Genomic DNA, 24,789 nt, shown 5'->3' with positions numbered 1-24,789 from the left:
AAACCATCGACAAAATGAAAAGACAACCTACTGAATGGGAGAAGATAGTTGCAAATGATATGACCAATAAGTAATTAATATCCAACATATATTGATATAAACAGGTCATACAACTGAACATCAAAAAAAAAAACCTGATTAAAAAATGGGCAGAACTGAATAGACATTTTCCAAATAGGAAATACAGATGGCTAACAGGTACATGAAAAGATGCTCAACATAGCTAATCAACAGGGAAATGCAAATTAGAACCACAATGAGATATCACCTCACACCTGTCAGAATGGCTATCATTAAAAAGAACACAAATGACAAATGTTGGCAAGGATGTGGAGAAAAGGGAACCTTTGTACATTGTTGGTGGGAATGTAAATTGGTGTGGCCACTGTGGAAAACAGTATAGAGTTTTCTCAAAAAACTAAAAATAGAACTACCATATAGAACTTCCACTCTTGGGTATATATCCAAAAGAAAGAAAAACATTAACTCGAAAAGATACATGCACCCCAATGTTCACAGTAGCGTTATTTACAATTGCCAAGATATGGAAGCAACCTAAGTGTCCATCAACAAATGAATGGATAAGGAAGATGTGGCGTATATATACACAGTGGAATTTATTCAGCCATAAAAAAGAACAAAATCTTGCCATTTGCAGTAACATGGATGGACTTGGAGGGCACTATGCTAAGTGAATAAGTCAGAGAAAGACAAGTACTGTATGATATCACTTGTATGTGGAATATAAAAAATACAACAAACTAGTGAATATAACATAAAAGATTCACAGATATCGAGAACAAACTAATGGTTACCAGTGGTGGGGGGAGCAATACAGGAGTAGGGGACTGGGAGGTACAAACTACTGGGTGTAAGATAAGCTCAAGGATATATTGTACAACACAGGGAATATAGTCAACATTTTGTAAGAACTGTAAATGCAAAGTAACCTTCAAAAATTGTATAAAAAATTAAGGAATAAAAAAGGCTAAGGTCATTACTCAGGATTTTGAAAAGGAATTTTAACAGGTGAAAACAGTAAGGCAGAAATAAACAAAAGGCTGTAAGTAGTACCTGCAACTTGAGATTCCAATATGAAGAATCAGCCTTTTCTTTCATGTGTATTCATATAACTTTATTAAACTCTAGTTTACACAAAGACAAAAAGCATATTAAAGAACTATTACCTTTCATGTTTGCAGCATACCCACTGTTATTCACCGAAGGAGAATATGGTTGTTCATTCTGAGGCAAGACTCCCGCAGCCATGGTAGTCTGTTGGGGGGGAAAAAGATTACTTTTTGAAGGTTTGCCTATAGAAGATTCATATGCTAATCACCTATAATGTGCTAGACTTCTACTGTCTAATACAGCAGTCATTAGCTAAGGGGTTACTGAGCACTTGAAATGTGGCTAGTACAGATTTGTAAATATAAAATACAAGATTTTGGAGACTTGTACAAAAAAAGAATGTAAAATATCTAATTTTTTACATTTATTTGGCATTGAAATATTTTTGATACATTGGGTTAAATACATTATTACAATTATTTTTCTGATTCTTTTTATTGTTACTGGAGAATCTAAATTTGAATATGTGGCTCACATGATATTCTACTGTACAGTGCTGTGCTAGACAGTAAGGACGTTACAGAGAAAAATAAGACATGCTCTTCCTATACATCTATAGACTGCTGGGAAGATAAGATGTAGACACAAATAATGCTAATATGTGCTAAGTGTCACAAGGCAGTCTTGGACAAGCAAGAGGACTGTCCAATTTGAGGGCAGGTGCAAGGCTTGAAGAAGGAATTTGTACTTGAACTGGGCTCAAGGAGTAACATTTATTGTGGACATGACGGTATACTAGGCAATTAAACAGAAGCCCTCATTCTTTACTAATTAAATGAGAGTTTACTGAGTTTATGACTTTACAGTTAACAGTCTTCATCTAGCTCATGCTAAGTTATATGGCTAAGTGATCACTGTGCTGCTATGGTTTCTCCACTGAGGAAAGTTAAGTAAATCTTTTTATGTGTCAAAAAGCAAAAACTGCCACCTTTCTGAAGCCCCTATTATGTGTTGGATTGTGAAATAAGAAAAACACTTATTGATCTTTGTTCCCTGGTTCCTGACACAGGGCAACTAGACCGTCGTAAATTCCTAAGTGATAGGAGCCCTAGGAGCCTCTTTTGTTCCAGTTCTAATAAGGCAACTTTAACTCTAGGTGGGCTACTGGATGGCTCCTGGATGGTGCTGGTCACCAGAAAGACCAAGCCATGATTAGAAGCTTGGAATGTTCTAGAAGGGGAGAGTTGACTGTGACACAACAGAAAGTCACACACAACATTGAAGTCTTTTTCTAAATAATGATTTTAATATTTTTCTTTGAAAAATCACGTTTATTGTTTGGGCATCAATGACTGGGGGGGGTCAAACTATAATTTTTATATGGTTATGTATTTTTTAAAAATGCTCTAAAAATCTGTTGAAATTTTTTGCACCAATAAATTAACAGTGGTAATTAATACAGCCTTAATATTTTTCCTTAGAGCATTTATTTTTGTGAAAAAAAATCACTTCACAAATTTCAGGGGTCCTCCAGGAATTTCAAATTCACTAAAATTTTATTTCTAAAATCAACTTTTATACGCTCAATAGGTATAAAATTTTTAATCTAAAGTCCTACTCAATGAAACTGTCTCCCTTCAAAAGAAATACAAGAATTAACATCATAGAGGTGTTCTAACATGAAAGAAAAAAGAAATTCCTGCAATATTTGTATACAAATCTGGTATCATACTAATTAATACAAAATTTTATAATGGGCATAACATTTCAAATGAATGCTACATAAAGACAAGAAGTCAATGGACTAATGGAACAAGTTGTTCCAGGAAACTCATTAGCAAAAACTTAATATGAAAGAATATCCATTATGATTAGATTTACAGTAAACATTTTTACCAGATTACTTTCAAAAATTTGGATTTTTAAAACATGTTTTGACCAAAAAACAATTTACCACCATTTTAGAACCATGGAATTTTAGAGCAGTCAGGGGAGTTCTAGCCCAGGTTGTTTTGTAGATGAGGAGTTATAAAGCATGTCCCAGGTGATCCAGCATGTGGTAACAAGGTAGAACCAGTCGTCACTTTTTCTGTGAAGGCTTCCCTGATGCCACCCTAAGCTCTTCAGCTGTAATGTAATGAAATGCGACTACTGGACTGGCTCCCCTGCACACCATGGGGTCTCCAGAGGAGAAGCCATGATTTGCTCATCTCTGTCTCTAGAAAAGGGGAGAGTCTGGTGTAAGGAACACATTCACTGCACATCTGTTGAGCTGAAATGGGCATACTAGACTGAGTTTCATGGATCTATTCATGTCTTATTTATGCCTGTATCCCCAAGACCTAGAGCTCATTGAAAACGTGGCTTTCCATGTTGTGGTTAAGACTCCACGCTTCCAGTGCAGGGGGCGCGGGTTCAATCCCTGGTCGGGGAATTAAGATCCCACATGCTGTGCCACACGGCCAAAATAACAAACAAAAACAAAAAAAAAACCAGAAAAACCCCATGGCTTTAAAGAGTGTTGAATTAATTTTACTCTTTTGGGTAGTAAAGAGTACAAATATGATTGTGGACTGTCTTAAAAAACTTTCTTTTTAACTAGCCCCTCAGAAACTCAAAGTTGTAAGGAACCTCAGAAGTCCTCTATTAGAATCCTAACCCACAAGAGCATTCTCTCCACAATGTCTTTGAACAGTAACACTGATGTTATCACACAGCTCTGGTAGTTAGAAAGCTCTTTATAACGTGGCCATTCTGTAATTTCTGCCCATTGGTCAGAAATATTTCTGCCCTTTGAGACTACACAGAATAAATAAACCCTTTCTTCCTCATTTCAAAAGCTGGCTGGTGATCATGTTCCCCTTACTCCCAAATTACATCTTCCCAGACTAACCACCAGCAGTTCCTCCCCTCACGGTTTTTCATATGTAATGGTTCTAGACCTCACAGACCTGGATGCCCTTTTCTATTTACACTCTATAGTTATTCATATCCTAGTACTCAGAGCTGAGATGTATCCCTCAGGTGGGGTGTGATCATCAAAAATTAGAGCAAAAACAATCAGCTCCTCTGTCTGCAGTGTATGTGGCTTACCATCATATTTCAGCAGTCTCAAGCAGTTTTCAGCAGTCTCAAGACACATCAGGATACAATGGTTAAAAAAAAAAAAGGCTAAAAAATGATCTGTAATACATTACGAGGTTAAAAAATGGACATTCAGTACAGACAATTAAACATATATAAAATTTAAAGTGAAATAAATGGTACAGAAGGAGAAGTAAAGTCTCCATTCCTATTTCCCAGCCCAAGCTTTACTCCCCAGAGGTAAACAATGTAAACATAGGCTTTAGTTCTTCTGGGGGGTAGTGACTATATGTACACCTCTGGTTATTATTTTATCATCTTTAAAATGAGTCACCAGATTATTGAATTCCTGGTATAAAAGATGAGGAAATTGGCTCATTTACTCTACCAACCTCCCACCATGCCAAACCTTTGCCCATTTAATACATCATTATATTTTTAATTCTTCTGATTATCTTTGTAATTTTAAATAACATCCTTTAACCATCTCTTCTTCTATCAAGTTTAAACAGTATCTTGACTCCTTACCTTGTAAAATAAGAAAAGTAGTTTATCTGTATTATTCCATTTCACCTTTCCCCTCCACTTCCAAGTTCTGCTAACTATATCATTTCTTTTTTTAAAAGATTTTTAATTTTTAAGCTTTAGCTATATCTGTAATTAAGTTTCCCATGCTTTGTCTATAGGCTTATTCCAATATGTAAGATGAAATACAATATAATTATTGTGAGTGTATTAGATATTATATATATATATCTGTATACACATATGTATAATCCATACATATTTACCTTAAAAAATTTTTTTACCAAGTTTTATGCTTGGACTCATATAAAAAGAAGTGCAATCTTGTATCACAAAACCTGTGCTGCTCAAAGTAAAACATTCCAAGCATCAGTGTCAAGTGGATTATCTTTTATTTCATTAGCTGCTTAAAACAAGGGCAGATTTTGTTCTGCTGTAAATTTAGACAATGTATTTCTTATATAGACTTCCCCCTGGTTTTTAATCGCCTTTTTCTTGCTGACAAAAGAAACAAATATTTATCATATCCCTAAGATCTTTCAAATTCTTAATCATATTATCATAATCATATTATCTACTTGCTTTTTAAAAATATTTTTTCCAAGCCCTTTGGGTTCCTAATTCTAATGTGGATGAAAAGCTTCCTAGGCCCACTAAACAGTTATCAACCTAGGATTTCTTTTAATTGCATCCCTGAGTTGAGGCCACTGTTCCTCAGATTCTGCTTTGGCTTTGCTCTATCCTCAAGTAATTTTTTCATGAAAGGTGAATGGACGATGAACTTTCTAAGTCCTCTCATTCTGAAAATATTTATTTTATCCTTGTACTCAGCTGATAATTTGGCTACTTACAGAATTCTAGGTTGAAAGCCATGCTATGTCATCATGTCTACTGTGTTTTAACAAACAACATTGCTGATGAGAAGTCTGGATGTCAATCAGTGTATTAGAAACAGGCCCTTTTCATTAACCTTGATTATTAGTTCCTTTCAATATGCAGATTGAGTCTCCTTCAGAAGCTAAAATCGTCTGTGTACCAAGTACCATGATTTATATTAAGTGCTTTACTTTACAAAATCCATGTCATTCTTACAGAATCACTCTATGCAGTATATACTATTATTAGCTCCATTTTCTCAGGTGGGAAACCTTGCCTGAGATTACACATTTTCACTGGTAGAGCTGGGACATGAATACAGCCTGCACGCTTCTAATACCAATCCACTGTGCCCTACAGAAAGCTCTGACCAATTTACACAATTTATTAAAAGACAAGTCTTTTCTCTCGTCCTTATCAATGCCAGCCATTTTAAACCTTTTTAACAGAATCATCTCATTATTGTTTTACTTTGCATTTCTTAAGTGAGGCAAAGTAGTTTTTCAGAAGCTTTTTTAAAAAAGTGAATTTCTTGTAAATAAACTGCCTGCTTCAGAATTTAGCCCTTTTCCTACTGGGACATTTGCCCCTTTCTTACAGACTTGCAAGATGTCTTTCTATATTAATATCAACTCTTCATCATATATGCTGCACACCTTTTTATTTTTTATTTATTTATTTTTGATGTGGACCATTTTTAAAGTCTTCATTGAATTTGTTACAATACAGCTTCTGCTTTATGTTTTGGTTTTTTGGCCCCAAGGCATGTGGGATCTCAGCTCCCTGACCAGGGAATGAACCTGCACCCCATGCATTGGAAGGCCAAGTCTTAACCACTGGACCGCCAGGGAAGTCCCTGTACATCTTTTTAAAAATAGTTTACCATGTCTTAAATATGTTGTGTGTTTTGCCTAGCAGTCTTACTCTGTCTTGTAGTCCAACCTGTAAGATTTTTCCTTTGATTTTTCTGGCCTCAGTGACACAATACAAAAAGCTTTCTCCAATATAAGATGTAAATCCCAATTTAATGTCTCCCATTTGGGGGTGATAAATGCTGTCCCTTTTTTGCAGGTTAACAGTACTATTGCTAAAACGTAAGTTAATCTACAAAATTAAAGACAGTCCATCTTCAAAGAATATCATAGGTATCCTAATATGACTTTGTAAGTCATCTTTAAAAGTAGTAAAATAAAAAATTCTCCCTATTTGTAAATTATCTACAATTGTAAAGCTTAAATATTATATTTTACCAAACAACACGACATGCTTTATATGAAAAAGTAATTCTTCTAACCTAGGAAAAACAGTGGAAGAATGGAAAATTTTCTTTAAAGGTGTTAGTAACCCAAGAGTTACTATACATGCATACAGTTAAATTACCAATTATCAAAGATCTGAAATATATAATAAACATTAGTTTGAGAAACAGAATATTTCAAGACCATTCAAAATCTAACAGTTAAAACAGAAAATCAGCTCTATTTGTATCTGTAGGGCCATCAAAAGCATCCAGTGCAGATTCCTTTTCATTCTTCTTGCAGTTGCTGATCACTTGCCTTCATCTAAACTCTAGTAGCCTCAGTTCCACTGCTTTATAAATTAAACAGCTTTCCTGTTTTCCTGAACAACCCGTCAAACTTTCATCCTGTTTTACTTAATCCTTCTTTCTCCTCAAGGTAATCCTCATTACTTATTCAATAGGTCTCAAGTGCTGACTTTTTTTCCTTTCTCATTAGACTAGTTATTTGAAATCAGTATGGCAGCTCCAGAGCTGCCTTTATTTTAGGCTAATTCAGCCCATTGCTTAAGGCCACATCTTTCTAAGGCTTCCACCTGCTTCTCTGGGTATCATGAGGCCTTTCTTCTCTGGCTGGTGGGAACACGAACTATTTCCAGCCCCCTGAGCGCCCTGAAAACTGTTCTGTCTACTCCTTCCTGTATCTTTCCCTAGTCTTGGGTAATTTGCACAGATCAGTACTCAGCCAAATACTTTAGGATAGCAAAGACTTGAGGGCCCTCTGCACGTTTCTGAAGGCTCTCTTCATGCTGCTCCCTTCTCTCCAGTACGCTACGCTGCAAATTCTAGGCACCCTGGCTCTCTACACATCTCTGAGAAGGCTCTGTTTAGGTACTCCCTGCACTGCAGCCTACAGATTGCTTCCAGGGAGGCAGCTGGTGCAACCTTAGGCTCACCACATTTCTCTTCTCTCAGATATCACAATTCCAAGCTGCCTGCTTTCCAATGTCCAAAACCCATTTTTTATATATTTTGCCTGGTTTTATAGTTATTTTAGGCAGGAGGGTGATTCTGGTCTCTGTTATTTCATCTTGGTTGGAAGCAGAAATCTCCGTTGGCCCTCTTCATATACCTCAAATTCAGGGGAATTCTGCAAGAGTGCTCATTGTGCATTGACTCTGCATAAAAACATTAATTTACTGTTCAATTATATACAGCTCAACTAGGTTAGTTAAACTATATGGTACAGTCAAAAGTTCTCTGTTTAAATCTTGACTCAGTTCATTGCCTGCTGTATGAACCATTTTGAGCTTCAATTTTATCTTCTGTAAAATGAGGATTATTATATCTACTTTCTTAGGATGCTGTGAAGATGAGAGGTTGTGTGTGTGTGTGTGTGTTTCTAGCACAATGTCTGGTATATAAGTATTCAATAAATGCATGTTTATTTTCATTTGCAAACCAATATCTGTAATCTTTTTGTTTCTTTCCCTTCTGTCTATATTCACTTCATTTTCCTGTGATTTTTTATAAGAATCTGTAAAGGATTCCCTTCATTATCTGTAAAACAGTCCTGCCAGTAGTTAGTAATGGTTGAGCTTTTCAAGAAGATTTATAAAAACATTATCTCCATTCACAACTGAATTTATTTCATGTGCCTGTGCCTGGTTGTAGATTCAGGAGAAAAAGGGTTTGAATAGTAATCCTATCATTTCACTGCACCATCATATATTACTTAACTTCATTTTCTGCTCCTTATGACAGATATTTTGCTCACTCTATCCTAGAATTTGCTTTTATCCCAAAAGTCCCTCAAAATGACTCAACTGTTAGGATTAATCACACGCCCACTAATTAGTACCTAATACTTAAAAATTAGAACAGCATGGACTATGACTCATACTGTTAAGAATCATCACAAAGTAAGAGTTCAATACAAAGTATGTTCTACTTCATAAAAAAGTCATTTCACACCAGAGACTGGGTTCTGAGGTGGACTGAGGAGTTCTTAGGTCACTACTTTCCCTTCCATCTTCCAGATACACAGTGATCTGCCAAAATCTACACGTGTATTTTTGGGAGAGAATTTGTGGGGATTACATCAAGAAGTGCCTGCGAAGTTAGAAGTGTGGTATAATCCTTCCTAGATTCTCAAAGCACTACCACTCCAACTTGCATCAGAATCACCTTGGGTGCTTGTGGAAAATGCAAATTCCTTAGCCCACCCTCAAAATGTCTGAGTTGCTAAGTTTGGTGTAACAATTTGTATTATCAACTTACACACCAGCTCATTCTGGTAAGAGGCCTTCTGCCCACACTTAAAGAAGTACAGTCAATATGATTAAAGTCTACACAGCAACCATGACAGAAGAATTTGAGGCTGAAAAACTTAAGTTTGTATGGGGAAAAACAGAGATGGAAGCCCAAGTCTATAAGTGAACCCATGAAACCTATATAAATATTTTTATGTTCATGAATAATAACTAAAACACATAAGCTTACTCGATGTCAGGCACTGTTCCAAATGCTTTATATATCCTAATTCATATAATACCCATGACAACACTATTAGGTGAATACTACCATTATTCCCATTTAAAAAAATAGCTTTATTTATTTATTTTTTAAACATCTTTATTGGAGTATAATTGCTTTACAATGGTGTGTTAGTTTCTGCTTTATAACAAAGAAATAGCTTTATAGCAAAACTGAGTAGAAGGTACGGAGATTTCCCATAAACCCCCACCCTACCTCGCACATGCACAGCCTTTTTCCCATTATCAACAACCCCCACCAAAGTGGTACATCTGTTACAATAGATGAACCTACATTGACACATCACAATCACCCAGAGTCCACAGTTTACCTTAGGGTTCACTCTTGGTATACTGGACACTGTGGAACTGGACAAATGCATGACATGTATCCACCATTATAGTATCATACAGAATATTTTCACTACCCTAAAAATCCTCTACGCTCCACTTAGTTATGCTCCTTACCCCACCCTAGCAACCATTGATCTTTTTACTGTCTCCAGAATGTATTTTGGCTTTTCCAGAATGTATTGATAATACAGTTGGAATCATACATTATGTAGCCTTTTCAGATTGGGTACTTTCACTTAGTAATATGCAAGTAAGGTTCTCCATGCCTTTCCATGGCTTGATAGCTCATTTCATTTTAGTGCTGAATAATATTCCATTCTCTAGATGTCACACAGTTTATTCACTAACCTACTGAAGAACTTGGTTGCTTCCAAGTTTTGGTAATTATGAATACAGTGGCTATAAACATCTGTGCACAGGTTTTTGTGTGAACATAGGTTTTACAGCTCCTTTGGGTAAACACCAAGGAGCATGACTGCTGGATCATATGGTAAGAACATGTTTAGTTTGTACATTATTTCTATTTTACAGATTAGGAAACTAAGGCAAAGAGAAATCAAATAATTTGCCTGGGGCTTCCCTGGTGGCGCAGTGGTTGAGAGTCTGCCTGCCAATGCAGGGGACACGGGTTCGAGCCCTGGTCTGGGAGGATCCCACATGCCACGGAGCAACTGGGCCCATGAGCCACAGTTACTGAGCCTGCGCGTCTGGAGCCTGTGCTCCGCAACAAGAGAGGCCGCGATGGTGAGAGGCCCGCGCACCGCGATGAAGAGTGGTCCCCACTTGCCGCAACTAGAGAAAGCCCTCGCACAGAAACGAAGACTCAACACAGTCATAAATAAATAAATAAATAAATAAAGGAACGTGAATTTCTTTAAAAAAAAAAATAATAATAATAATTTGCCTGAAGTCACATCTATTATTTGAATTGGGATTTGAGCTGGGATTTGAATTTACACAGTTCAGCTCCAGAGTTAGTGCTCTTAACCACTACACATACAGCTTCTCAACAATTAAGAAAGACCTCACACTAAATAAAAGGAACGTCACTGTTAGTCAGCTACACTATTCATTGTAACTTGGCTACGCTGGATTCTGCACCATTTATAATTTCTTCACTTTCAAGAAACTCTTCAGATATCCTTTCCACAGCAAAATTTTCAAATTTATTTTGCTCTGTGCAGGCAATCTGCTGATTCTTCATCCCAAATCTTCATTCACTGCTGTACCAAAGACAAATATCAAGAACACAGCCCCTTTTAGGTTTAACACATTTTAGGTTCTTCCCTCCCAACAGAAAAAGAAATGCAGCTGGTCTGAACATAACGTTATAAAATCTAAACATATTTTCAGTAGAGTTGTTGGCACTTACTAGCTCTGTGATCTTAAGCACACATACTAACATCTCTGAGACTCACTATCTGCTCTGCAGTAGTTATAAAGATTACCTGAGAGCCAGTACACAGATCTAATTCCATGCCTGATCCATAATTCAGTCTGTTCTCAAGACAGCAGCCAGAGTGATCTTGTTAACTTCATGTCACCCTTCTCTTCAAAACCCTTCTAGTTACCCTATTTACAATTTAAACCAGCTCCTCTTCCCTGTTCCACTTTTCTCTTCAGGACTTATGAAGAAAATACATCTAGAAAATTACATAATTTACTTATTTATCTTGTTTATCATCTGCCTTTCTCTACCCAATGAAGACATAGATTTTTGTCTGCTTTGTCAACTGTTGTGTCTCAGAAGCCCAGAAAAGGGCCTGTCACGTAGTAGGTGCTCAAAGATTTGTTGAACAAATACATGAATATACGTTCAATAAAAAGTAGCTGCCACCACACCACCATCATTTAATCTCTTTGAACCTCAGCTTTTTAATCTGTAAAGGAGGCACAATAATAGTGCTTTACTTATCTCAAGATTATCGCTAAGAGCCTATCAATTACATGACAGTACTACTAAGCAAATGCAAGGAATGGCATTCTCCCTATCTTAGCTTTCCTGATCACAGTTATATCTCCAACTTCTCACCTATCTTCAACCTGACAAATTTGTATTTCTTCTAATTCCCTGAGGTGTGTAGCTGTTTTTCTTCAGCCAAATACACATGATGACAATAAATTCAACCCTCAGCCCAAATTTTCTCTCCTTTAGGATGCCTTCCCTAATACCAATTACACATTTTATTCACATCCCCTCATCATGAAGGGCTGACTGAAGATTTATCTAGTGGCTCGGATGCTATAAAACATAGCTTCCTAATACCACAGTAGTATTTTGTTCTTAAAAGAATTAAAGCACTCCTTATGACTCTTTATGTAGTAAAACAAAACAAAACCAGGTTACTTTTAAACTGTAAGTCCTCACCTCCGAATCTGCAACCTCAAAAAAACAAAACAAAAAACCCAAAAAACAACAAAAACCCCCCCAAACCCCCAGAACTATATAAAATCCCCTTTCTCCTCAAATCACTTCCGGAGGGCAGGCAGGCAACATTTAAAAAACACCTTTTCTTTTTTTTCCAAATCCCTCCAGCCTTTCTAACTATGTAAGTCCTCAGGGAAAGAACTTAGGACTGCTTTGAATATACGATATGTCTGGCAGTTTGCTATGAACTTCACTGGCTTCTGTGATCTCACACCTTAAATACACCTTAGGCAGGGTCCCTGTCTCTCAGGAGACTCATCACAGATCAGGGAAAAACAATAGTACAGTAGGATTCTCACCATTTCATCATTTAAAGAAATATGCTGCTTGTTTCAGATTCTTCAGAAAACACATGATGATAAAGCAGATAGGTAAGATATTAACAATAGGTGAAGCTGGTTTTCACAAGCAAGGTTTCCATACTCCCTAGTCTTTTCCCACAAACAACCACATCTGGCTGGTTATTCCTACAGGGTTGAACCAACCTCATGTGAACATCACCACCACAGATACTTCTAAACTCATAAGGAGGTCAACAATTCCTAATTCAACACTCATCAGAATCACTTGGAGGGCTTTCTTAAAAACCCAGACTGCTAGGCTCCACCCCCAGAATTTCCACTTAGTAGGTCTGAGGGGCTGAGAATCTGCATTTTTAACTAGTTTCCAGGGATGCTGATGCTTTGAGAACTACCGCATTAGGTAAGCAATCTGCATTTACCTAACAGCACATATTCTATAGGTTATTGTCAAAGAGTGTCTCCTGGGTTCTGTTAAAACCTGTCACACAAGCAAACCTTCTTTTTTTTTGAGCCAATCTTTGCAATGTCTTGAAATACATTAAGAAGTCCTACATCATCAACCAGATCAAGAAAAAGCCTCATGTTCCTGGGTGAGACCTGGGCACTAATGTTCCTACCAAAATTCTATTTTAAACCAAACACATCACCTGGAATTAGGGCACTGCTATGCAAGTGGTTATCAGCAAGAAGTAAGACTCTCCACATCAACCACTTTTTAGTCAAGCATCACACACCGCATCATTTTGGAGACCATAATTAGGATTCCTAACCAACAGATGTTTAGTATCTGAATATTCCTTTTAGTAAGTATATAAGTATTGCGGACATATAATTACATTCACCTTTAAATACACATATTGTGATACTGTTTAGAATTTTTAAAATAAATTGCAGCTAGTTCAACATGAAAAGCTTAAAACACTGGATGAAGCAGAGTTTACTATTCACTTTACTATCCCCATTTATTTACAGATTGGGAAGGATAACAAGATTTTACACCTCTTAAATTCCTGAACTACTTCTCAAAGAAAAAGCCATCTTGTGAAACATATTTCAAATACTTGGGTGACAAGCTTGGATGACTTAAAACATAGGCAGGTGTGTAGCTCCTGGGACACCACAGGCTTAGATTAGACCTTCTATAGCAAGATACAGAGAATATCTGGTTTAAGTAGTAGATTGAACTCATACACTAGCTTTCCCTTCCTCCTAAGACCCTGGTGAGAAGAAATTTTAAAAAGAATAAGCTCACAGAGCAAGGAGCAAGAGTGTTCAATGGATTTTGGAAGAAAGAAAGCAGATGAAAGTAAAGAGGCAACTAAAACTGAGTGGAGGAAGTTGTAGCCTAAAATATGACCATGAAGAGGGTAACAAGAGATGGTTATGTCTCATCAGAAAAGATGGAAGACAGTGAGATGACCACCTTCAAAGTGCTGAAAGAAATACATGGTCAACCAAGAATTTTATAACCAGCTAAATTCTCCTTGAAAAATGAAGGAGAAATTAAGACACCTCCAGATTTAAAAACAACAATCCAAAACCATAAAACAGATATGAGAGAATTTGTTGCTAGCAGACCTGCCCTATGAGAAATACTAAAGGAAATCCTTCAGGCTGAAATGAAAGACATTATAGGGTAAGTTGAATCCACACAAAGAAATAAAAAGCACCAAAAAAAGTTAACTAAATGGGTATTATGAGAATAAATATAACTCTTCAAACATAACTCTTTTCTTGACCAGTTTTAAGACACTTGCATAAAGCAATAATTATAAAAATAGATTGATAAGCATATAGTGTATATAAAAGTATAATTTGATGACAGTAATAGTACAAAAGAGGAAGGAAATGCAGATATACTGGAGAAAAGGTTTTGTATACTTCAATTAAACTAGTATTAATCTGAACGAGACTGTTTTAAGAGCTAATTGTAATCGTAAGGTGAGTGCTAAGAAAATAACTGAAAATAAACAGAAAAGAAAACAAAAAGGAAATTGGAAAGGCATAATCAAAAATATCTAACACAACAGAAGGCAAGAATCAAGGAATAAAGGAATGCAAAAGCTGCAAGACATATAAAAACAAGAAAAAGACAGGTGTAAATTCTAATTTATCAGTAATTACACTAAGTGTAAATGGATTACATACCCCAATCAAAAGTCAGAGATTGGCAGAATGGATTTAGAAAATGAGCCACCTAAAAATATATATAAGACCTACATGAGGAAAACTACAAAACACTAATGAACAAAATCAAAGAAGATCTAAGTAAATGGAAAAATAGTCCATGTTCATGGACAGGAAGATGCAATATTTCAAGATGTCAGTTCTTCCCAACTTGATCTATAGATTCAATGCAATCTCAGCCAAAAAAATCCCAACAAGTTATTTTACGGACATCAACAAACTGATTCTAAAGTTTATATGGAAAGGCAAAAGATGTAGAATAGCCAACACAATACTGAATGAGAAGAACAAAGCTGGAGTACTGACACTACCTGACTTCAAGACTTACTATAAAGCTACAGTAATCAAGACAATGTGGTACTGGCCAAAAGAACAGATCAATGGACCAAACAGAGAACTCAGAAATAGACCCACATAAATAAAGTCAACTGATCTTTGACAAAGGAGCAAAGCTATACAGTCTCTTCAACAAATGGTGCTGGAACAACAGGACGTCCATAAGAAAAAAACATTAATCTAGACATAGACCTTAGACTCATCACAAAAATTAACTCAAAATCAATGATAGGCCAAAATGTAAAACACAAAACTATAAAACTTCTATAAGATAATATAGGAGAAAACCTTGGGAACAGTGATGCCTTTTGAGATACAACACCAAAGACAAAATCCATAAAAGAAATGACTAATAAGTTGGACTTAATTAAAATTAAAAACTTCTGCTCTGTGAAAGACAAAGTCAAGAGAAAGAGAAGACAAACCACAGACTGGGAAAAAACATTTGCACAAGAGACATCTGGTAATGGACTGTTATTCAAAACATACAAACAACTCTTTTTTCTTTTTTTTTTTTAAGAATTTGCATTTCTTTTTTTTTTTTAATAAATTTATTTATTTATTTATTTATGGCTGTGTTGGGTCTTTGTTTCTGTGTGAGGGCTTTCTCTAGTTGTGGCGAGCGGGGGCCACTCTTCATCGCTGTGCGCGGGCCTCTCACTGTCACGGCCTCTCTTGTTGCGGAGCACAGGCTCCAGACGCGCAGGCTCAATAGTTGTGGCTCACGGGCCCAGTTGCTCGGCGGCATGTGGGATCTTCCCAGACCAGGGCTCGAACCTGTGTCCCCTGCACTGGCAGGCGGATTCTCAACCACTGCACCACCAGGGAAGCCCCAAACAACTCTTAAAATTCAACAATAAGAGAACAAACAACCTGAGTAAAAACCAGGCCAAAGACCTTAACAGAGACCTCACCAAAGAAAATACATGACAAATAATCATATGAAAAGGAGCTCCACATCATATGTCATCAGAGAAATGCAAATTAATACAACAGTGAGATACCATTACACACCTATTAGAATGGCTAAAACCTGGAACACTGATAACACCAAATGCTGGTGAGAATGTGGAGCAATAGGAACTCTTGTACATTACTAGTGGAAATGTGAAATGGTACGGCCACTTTGAAAGAGTTTGGTGGTTTCTTACAAAACTAAACATACTCTTACTATATAATCCAGCAATTATGCTCCTTGGTATTTTCCCAAAGGAGTTGAAAACTATGTCCACACAAAAACCTGCACACAAATGTTTATAACAGATTTATAATACTTGGAAGCATCAAGATGCCCTTCAATAAGTGAATGAATAAACAAGTTGCAGTACATCCAGATAATGGAATATTATTCAGCACTAAAAAGAAATGAGCTGTCAAACTATGAAAAGACATGAAGGAATCTTAAATGTATTATCAGTAAGTGAAAGAAGTCAATCTGAAAACGCTACATACTATATGATTCCAACTATATGACATTCTGGAAAAAGCAAAACTATGAAGACAAAAAGATCAGTGGTTGCTGGGGATGGGGGAGACAAAGAGATAAGGAGGGATGAATAGACAGAGCAAGAGGATTTTTAGGGCAGTGAAAATACTCTGTATGATGTTCTAACGATGACTATGTCATTATACATTTGTCCAAATCCATAAAATGTACATCAAGAATGAACCCTAAGGGAAACTATGGCTGACTATGATGTATCAATGTAGGTTCACTGATTATAATAAATGTACCATTCTGGTGAGTGATGTTGATAATGAGAGATGCATCTGTTGGGGCAGGGGATATATGGGAAATCTCTGTACCTTCCTCTCTCTGTACCTTCACAATTTTGTTGTGAACTTAAAACTGATCTAAAAAAATTAGTCTTAAAAACATGGACCCAAAAAACATAAAACAAAAAGGCATAAATTGGATTCCATTCAAAAAAATAAATCCAACTATATGTTATCTACAAAAGACAAGTTAGATTCAATGACACAAACAGGCTGAAAAATAAAAGATAGAAAAATATAGACCGTGCAAGCAATAACCAAAATAGAACTGAGACGGCTATACTAATATCACACAAAATTCTGTAAGGCAAAAATTGTTCCTAGAGACAAAAGAAAGATATTTTACAATGATAAGAGGATCGATTCATCAGTAAGATATAGTGACTATAAGTATGCTTGCACTTAAAAAGAGAGCCCCAAAATACATGAAGTAAAACTGAAAACCTGAAGGGAGAAATAAACAATTCAACAAAAATAGTTGGAGACTTCAATACCTCTCTTATAAGAATGGGTTGAAAGCAAGGCAGAAGATCAACAAAAAAGAGCTAATTTATTGAAGAATACCATAAACTACCTTGTCGTAGCAGATATCTACAGAATACTCTAGATCGGAAAAGAACAGAATACACATTCTTCTCAAATGCACATGAAACATTCTCCATGACAGACCATGTGCTAGGTGACAAAACAAACCTCAATAAACTAAAAAAGAATTAAATCATGCAAAGTATGTTCTTTGACCACAATGAAATTAAATTTGAAATCAATAACAAAAGAAAATGTGGGAAAATGACAACTATATAAAAGTTAAGCATCATATGCTTAAATAACCAATGGGTCAAAGAGGAAAACACAATAAAAAACATAAAGCACTTTGGGATGAATGAAAAAAACAAAAAAAAAATCAAGCCTTATGATACACAGCTATGCTGATACATAGCAGTGCTAAAGAGAAATTTATAGCTGCAAACACTATATTAGAAAGAGAAAGAATTCAACTCAATAACCTTCCACCTTAAGTAACTGGAAAAAAGAAGAGCAAGATGAACCCAAAGCAAGCAGAAGGTAGGAAATGCAAAAGATTAGAATGGAAAAAAAAGATAGAGAAAAGTCATGCAGAAAAATCAACAAACCCAAAAGTTGGTTCTTTAAAAAATCAACAAAATTGACAGACTTTTAGCTGGACTTCCCCCTGCAACCGCAAAAAAGAGAAGACTCAAATTATAATAATAAAGAGGGAACATTATAACCAGAAATAAAAAGGATTATAAGAGAATACTATGAAGAAAAGTATGCCAACAAATAGGTAAGAAAGATTTAAAAAGTTCCTAGAAAGACACAAACTACCAAGAATACCTTTGAGAAGAAACAGAAAATCTGGGAGAGTGATGTCAGCAGCATGGTGAAATGAGACAACTCAACTAGGGCCCCTCTACTCAACACAACAGGATGCTGAAGAATACCACGCACCTGTACACCAAAAGGTGGGTGGACTGTAACACACAGAGGCACAACTGAGGGAACAATAGAGACAGAGCCTGCAATCCTAGCGCTCCAGCCACAACAGCTAAGCCCACAGCCCCAGAAAACCAGGTAGCAGCAGAGGAGGTGGTATACGTGACTCTGACCTCCCAGCAGGAGTGGCGCCCATGGCCACTGGTAACTGGGCAGCAGCAGTACTAGGGCCCAGGACCCCATCCCCCAAGTCACTGAGGCGCCCACAACTCTGGCCTACTGCCCACAGTGGTGGAGCCTGCGAACCTTACAATACCAGACACAAGCAGAGGTGCCTGCATGACCCCAACTCTCCATCCCCACCCTTGGTGGTGAAGCCTGTGATTCAGGGAATTCTGGACGCAGCAGAAGAGCCCATCATCCCTGTGCCCCAGGAGGCGATGCCACTGACCCTGAAGGCACAAGAAGCGATAATAAGGGTATGGGGCAATACCTCTGACACAAGCAGAGAGTGGAAAGTGCCAACTCTTAAATATAACCAGTGGCAGCTCAGCTAAGATAAAGAAAAACTTGTGCTATAGTGCCACCTACTGGAAAACAAAAAAAATCCTCTAATTTCTTACTTGTTGAGTTATTAGAATCCCGTGGAAAAGTATTTGCTACTTCAAATGCACCAGCAGAGGAACAACTCATCAGGCATCCTAAAGAACCACAGTAACACTGTATCACAAAAAGAAAATGACAATTCCCCAAAAACCAACCTTAAAATTGTGGAGTATTATGATCTAATAGAGAATTCAAAATAGCTGTCATGAAGAAATTCCACAAGCTACAAGAAAACTCAGAAAGGCTCAAGTTCAATTAGCTCAGGAATAAAATTAATGAACAGAAAGAACACTTTATCAAAGAGACTGAAACTCTAAAAAAGAACCAAACTCTGGAGCTGAAGAACTCAACACATGAAATAAAGAATGTACTAGAAAGCACTGGAAATAGAGCAAACCAGATACCACAAAAATACAAAGAATTATAAGAGAATCTTATGAACAGCTATGTAGCAACAAATTGGACAACCTAGAAGAAACAGACAAATTCTTAGAATAACATAACCTTCCAAAACTGAATCATAAAGACAGAGATTGAAACAGTAATATAAAAACTTCCCCCCAAACAAAAGTCCAGGACCAGAGAGCTTCACAGGTGAATTCTACCAAACATTCAAAGAAGATTTAATATCTATCCTTATCAAAGTCTTCAGAAAAATGAAGAAGAAGGAATGCTTTCTAACTCATTTCATAAAGCCAATGTCACTCTGATACCAAAACCAAATGAAGACAACACACAAAAAAGAAAATTACAGCCAATATCTCTGATAAACACAGATGCAAAAATCCTCAACTAAACATTGGCAAACTAAATACAACAATATATTCAAAGGATCACACACCATGATCAAGTGGGATTTATTCCAGGGAGGCAAGGATGGTTCAACATCCTCAAACCAATCACAATGATACATCACATTAACAAAATGAAGCATAAAAACATAAGATCATCTGAATACATGTGGAAAAAGCATTTGACAAGATTCTAACACCCATTTGTGATAAAAACTCAATAAAGTGAGTATAGAACATACCTCAACATAATAAAGGCCATATATGACAAAAGCACAGCTAACATCACCCTCATTGGTGAAAAACTGAAAACTATCTCATTAAAATTAGGAATAAGGACTTCTCCAGTGGTGCAGTGGTTAAGAATCTGCCTGCCAATGCAGGGGACACGGGTTCGATCCCTGGTCCAGGAAGATCCCACATGCCACAGAGCAACTACACCCGTGCGCCACAACTACTGAGCCAGCGCTCTAGAGCCTGTTAGCCACAACTACTGAGCCCACGCACCACAACTACTGAGACTGCGCACCCTAAAGCCCGCGCACCGCAACTACTGAGCCCACGCGCCACAACTACTGAGCCTGCGCGCCACCAACTACTGAAGCCCACGCACTCTAGGGACAGTGTGCCACAACTACCGAGCCTGTGTGCTGCAACTACTGAAGCCCGTGTGCCTAGAGCCTGTGCTCTGCAAAAAGAGAAGCCACCGCAATGAGAAGCCTACACACTTGCAACAAAGAGTAGCCTCTGCTCGCCACAAATAGAGAAAGCCCATGCGCAGCAATGAAGATCTAATGCAGCCAAAAACAAATAAAAATTTTAAAAATTTTAAAAATTAAAATAAAAAAATAAAATTAGGAATAAGACAAAGATGCCCACTCTTGCCACTCTTATTCAACATAGCATTGGAAGTCCGAGGTAGAGCAATTAGATAAGAAAAAGAAATAAAAAACTGTTACTATTTGTGGATGGTATGATTATATATGTTAAAAACCCTAAAGACACCACCACAAAACTATTAGAAGTAATAAACACAGCAATGTTGCAGAATACAAAATCAACATACACAAATTTGTGCTGTTTTTAACACACTAACATTGAGCTAACAGAAAGAGAAATTAAGAAAATAACCCCACTTACAATCACAACAAAAAGAATAAAATATCTAGGAATAAATTTAACCAAGGAGGTGAAAGATCTGTACATTGAAAACTATAACACACTGTTGAAAGATACTGAAGAAGAGATAAATAAATGGAAATATACTCTGTGCTCACAGATTGGAAGAATTAACATTGCTCAAATGTCCTAAAGCAATCTCAGGTTTGAAGTAATCCCTATCAAAAATTCCAAGGACATTTTTCACAGAAACATAACAAAAACTTCTAAGATTTATATGGAACCACAAAAGACCCCTGAATAGCCAAAATAATCCTGATGGAAAAAAAAACAAACAAAGCTGGAGGTATCACACACCCCGATTTCAAATATTACAAAGCCATAGTAACAAAACAGCATGGTATTGGCAGAAAAAGTTGCATAGATCTATGGAACAGAACTGAGAGCAAGAAATAAACCCACACATATATGGACAACTAATGTATGACAAAGGAGCAAAGAAAATACAATGGAGAAAGCCTAGTCTTTTCAATAAATGGTGATGGGAAAACTGGCCAATCACATGCAAAAAAAGAAAAATGAAACTAGACCACTATCTCACATCATACACAAAAATCAACTCAAAGTAGATTAAAGACTTGAATGTAAGATTTGAAACCATAAAACTCCTGGAAGAAAACATAGGTTGTATGCTCTTTGACACTGATCTTATTATCTTTCTAGATAATGTCTCCTCAGGCAAGAGAAACTAAAGCAAAAATTAACAGGACTCCATCAAACTAAAAAGCTTCTGCACAGCAAAGGAAAATGTCAACAGAACGAAAAGACAACCTACTGAATGGGAGAAGATATCTGTAAATCATATATCCAATAAGGGATTGATATCCAAAATATATAAAGAATTCATACAACTTGACAACAAAAAAACCAAATGACCTTATTTAAAAGTGGGCAAAGGAGCTTCCAAAAGAAGACATACAGAATGCCAACCGGCACTTGAAAAGACGTTAACAGCACTACTTATTAGAGTAATGCAAATCAAAACCACAATGAGATACTAACTCATGCTTGTTAAAATTAACAAGCTATTATCAAAAAGGCAAGAAATAACAAGTTTTAGCAAGAATGTGGAGAAAAGGGAACACTCATACACTATTGGTGGGAATGTAAATTGGTGTAGCCACTAGGGAATCTCCATACAGTATGGAGATTCCTCAAAAAATTAATAGAACTACGATAAGATCCAGCTATCCCTCTTTTGGGTATTTATCCAAAGAATGCAAAAACACTTGCTCTAAAAGATACACGGACCCCTGTGATCATTGTGGCATTATGTACAATAGCCATGATATGAATACAACCTAATTGCCCATCTTGTGATGAATGGAGAAAGAAGGTGTAGACAGACAAATAGATGTATATATACTAGAATACACACTACTCAGCCATAAAAAAAGAAAGAAATCTTGCCATTTCTTTCAACATGGATGGACCTTGAGAGTATTATCCTAAGTGAAATATGTCAGATGAATAAAGACAAATATCATATAATTTCACTCATGTGGAATATAAAAAACAAATTTTAAGAAGTTGAATAAACTAAACCAAACATAGATATAGTGAGCGTAGTGGTTACCAGAGAGGAAGGTGTGTTGTGGCAGGGGGGTGAAATGGGTAAAGGGGATCAACTATGTGGTGACAGATGGAAACTAAATTTTTGGTGAGCTGTAATGTATAGAGAAGCAGAAGTATATTATTGCACACATGAAGCTTATATAATGCTATAAGCCAATGTTACCTCAATAAAAAAGTAATTAAAACAAAGAAAAAATAGAAAATCTGAATAGACCTATATCAAGTAAAGAAACTTATTATTCCAAAAATTTGCCACAAAAAAAGCACCAAGTCTAGACGGTTTTACTGGTGAGTTCTACCAAACATTAAAGAATTAACACCAATCCTTTACAAGCTCCTCAAAAAATAGAAGAGGAGGAACATGTCACAATTCATTCTATGAGTACAGAATTACACTGATACTAAAATGAGAAAAACATCACAAGAAAATTATAGACCAGTATCTCTTATGAATATGGAGGAAAAAAATCCTCAAAATATATTAGCAACAAACCAAATCCAACAACATACAGAAAAGTATATACACCATGATAAAATGGAATTTATCTCAGGAACATGAGGTTGGTGTAACATTCAAAATCAACAAAATACCTCATATCAGTGGAATAAAAGACAAAAACGACATGATCATCTCAACAGACACAAAAAGCATTTGACAAAAACCAACATCCTCTCAAGATAAAAACACTCAATAAACTAGCATTACAAGGGAATTTCCTCATACTGACAAAGGGCACCTATGAAAAACCCACAACTAACATCATAAGTAATGGTGGAATACAAACGGCTTTCCCCTAAGATCCAGAACCAGACAGACATACACTCTTATCACTTCTGTTCAACACTGTAATGGGGGTTCCAGTCAGAGCAATAATGCAAGAAAAAGAAATAAAAGTCTTCCATATTGCAAAGGAAGAAATAAAAGAATTTCAATCTGCAGATAATGTGATGTTTAGAAGAGTTTAAGGAATCCACTAAAAAAAAAAAAACTATTAGAACTAATAAACAAGTTCAGCAAGTTGTCAGGATACAAGATTGATATACAAAAACAACTGTATTTCTGTAAGTTTAAACTAAATATAAATTCTACTTCTATAAGGTCTCTAAGAAAAAGATGCTCTTTTTCAAGTTGAGGCAGTTCCCCTCTATTCTTAACTTTCTGAGAGTTTTTAATAAGTCAGTGTTGAATTGTGTCAAATGCTTTTCCTGCACTGACTGATATAATTGTGTGACTTTTGTCCCTTTAACCTGTTAATATGGTCAGTTATACTGATTTTCAAATACTGAAGCAGCCTTGCATCCTCTTTCAGCAGTGCTTTAGGCAGCTCACAAGTTTTTGATATGTTGAAATTTCATTCAGTTCAACGTATTTACCCCACTGAGAAAAGCATGTCCACTCTTACCACTTTTACACAATACAGTATGGAGGCAAAATTATGTTTATTCAGAGATGACACATTAACTATGTAATCTGATGCAATCCACAAAAAACCTACTAGAAATAAGCCAACTTAACAAGGTTACATGATTAACATACAAAAATTAATCATATTTTTATATAAATCATAAATAATAAAATTAAAATTAGAAAGCACATTTACAATAGCATCAAAAAGAATGAAATATTTAGGGCTACATCTAACAAAAGATGTGAAAAGGTTGTATACTGAAAACTGTAAAACACTACTGAGAAAAAATAAAGAGGACCTTAAAAAGGGGCAAGATCTACTGTGTTAGTAGTTCAGAAGACTAAGATATCAGTTCTCCCCATAATGACCTATAGATCCATCACAATCTCAACCAAAATTTCATGAGGTTTTTTTGCAGAAATTGACAAGCCAATTACACAACTTATGGAAATACAGTAGCCAAAACAACTTGAACAAGAAAAGTTTTCAGTCTAATACTTCCAACAGCAATAAAAACAGTGAGGTAGTAGCATAAAGCCAGATAAATGGAGCAATGCAACAAGAAAAAATAAAGTCCAGAAATATACCCACACCTACTGGACAACCGATTTTTGACAAAGATATAAAGGCAGTGAAGTAGAAAAAAGTATGCTCTTTTCAACAAAGTGTGCTGAAACAACTGAATATCCCTATGCAAAAAACAGGAACCTCTAATGACCTCTCATACCACAAACAAAAATTGACTCAAAATTGATAATATGCCCAAATTTGAGAACTGATAGCATAAACTTTATAAACATGAAGCAAAAACTGATAAAACTGAAAGGAGAAATAGACAAATTGCCTACAGTTAGCCCTCTATACCCACAGGTTCCCTATTCATGGATTCAACCAACCATGGATGGAAAATATTTGGAAAAAAAATTCCAGAAAGCTCCAAAAAGCAAAACTTGAATTTGCTACATACCTGTAACTACTTACATAGACTTCAGCTTGTATTTACAACCATTTACATAGCATTTACAATGTATTAGGTATTGTAAGTAATCTAAAGATGTTTTAAA

At 36.2% G+C, this 24,789-nt stretch overlaps 1 protein-coding gene across 2 annotated transcripts in view; it reads right to left on the bottom strand.

The window, feature by feature from the left end:
* Positions 1-24,789, bottom strand: part of PTPDC1 (protein tyrosine phosphatase domain containing 1) — an 88,025-nt gene that overhangs the window by 48,534 nt on the left and 14,702 nt on the right. For both annotated transcript variants that reach the window (XM_036856862.1, XM_036856861.1), the window contains one exon: positions 1,188-1,275. In XM_036856862.1, coding sequence (XP_036712757.1) covers positions 1,188-1,269 — 82 coding nt within the window. In that variant the 5' untranslated portion in view covers positions 1,270-1,275. The remainder of the gene's footprint in view (positions 1-1,187; positions 1,276-24,789) is intronic.

Source organism: Balaenoptera musculus, chromosome 6 (assembly GCF_009873245.2).
Source record: "Balaenoptera musculus isolate JJ_BM4_2016_0621 chromosome 6, mBalMus1.pri.v3, whole genome shotgun sequence".
Taxonomy (NCBI): Eukaryota; Metazoa; Chordata; class Mammalia; order Artiodactyla; family Balaenopteridae; genus Balaenoptera; species Balaenoptera musculus.
The sequence above is the reverse complement of the archived record's forward strand: the minus strand, read 5'-3'. Positions and strand labels throughout refer to the sequence as shown.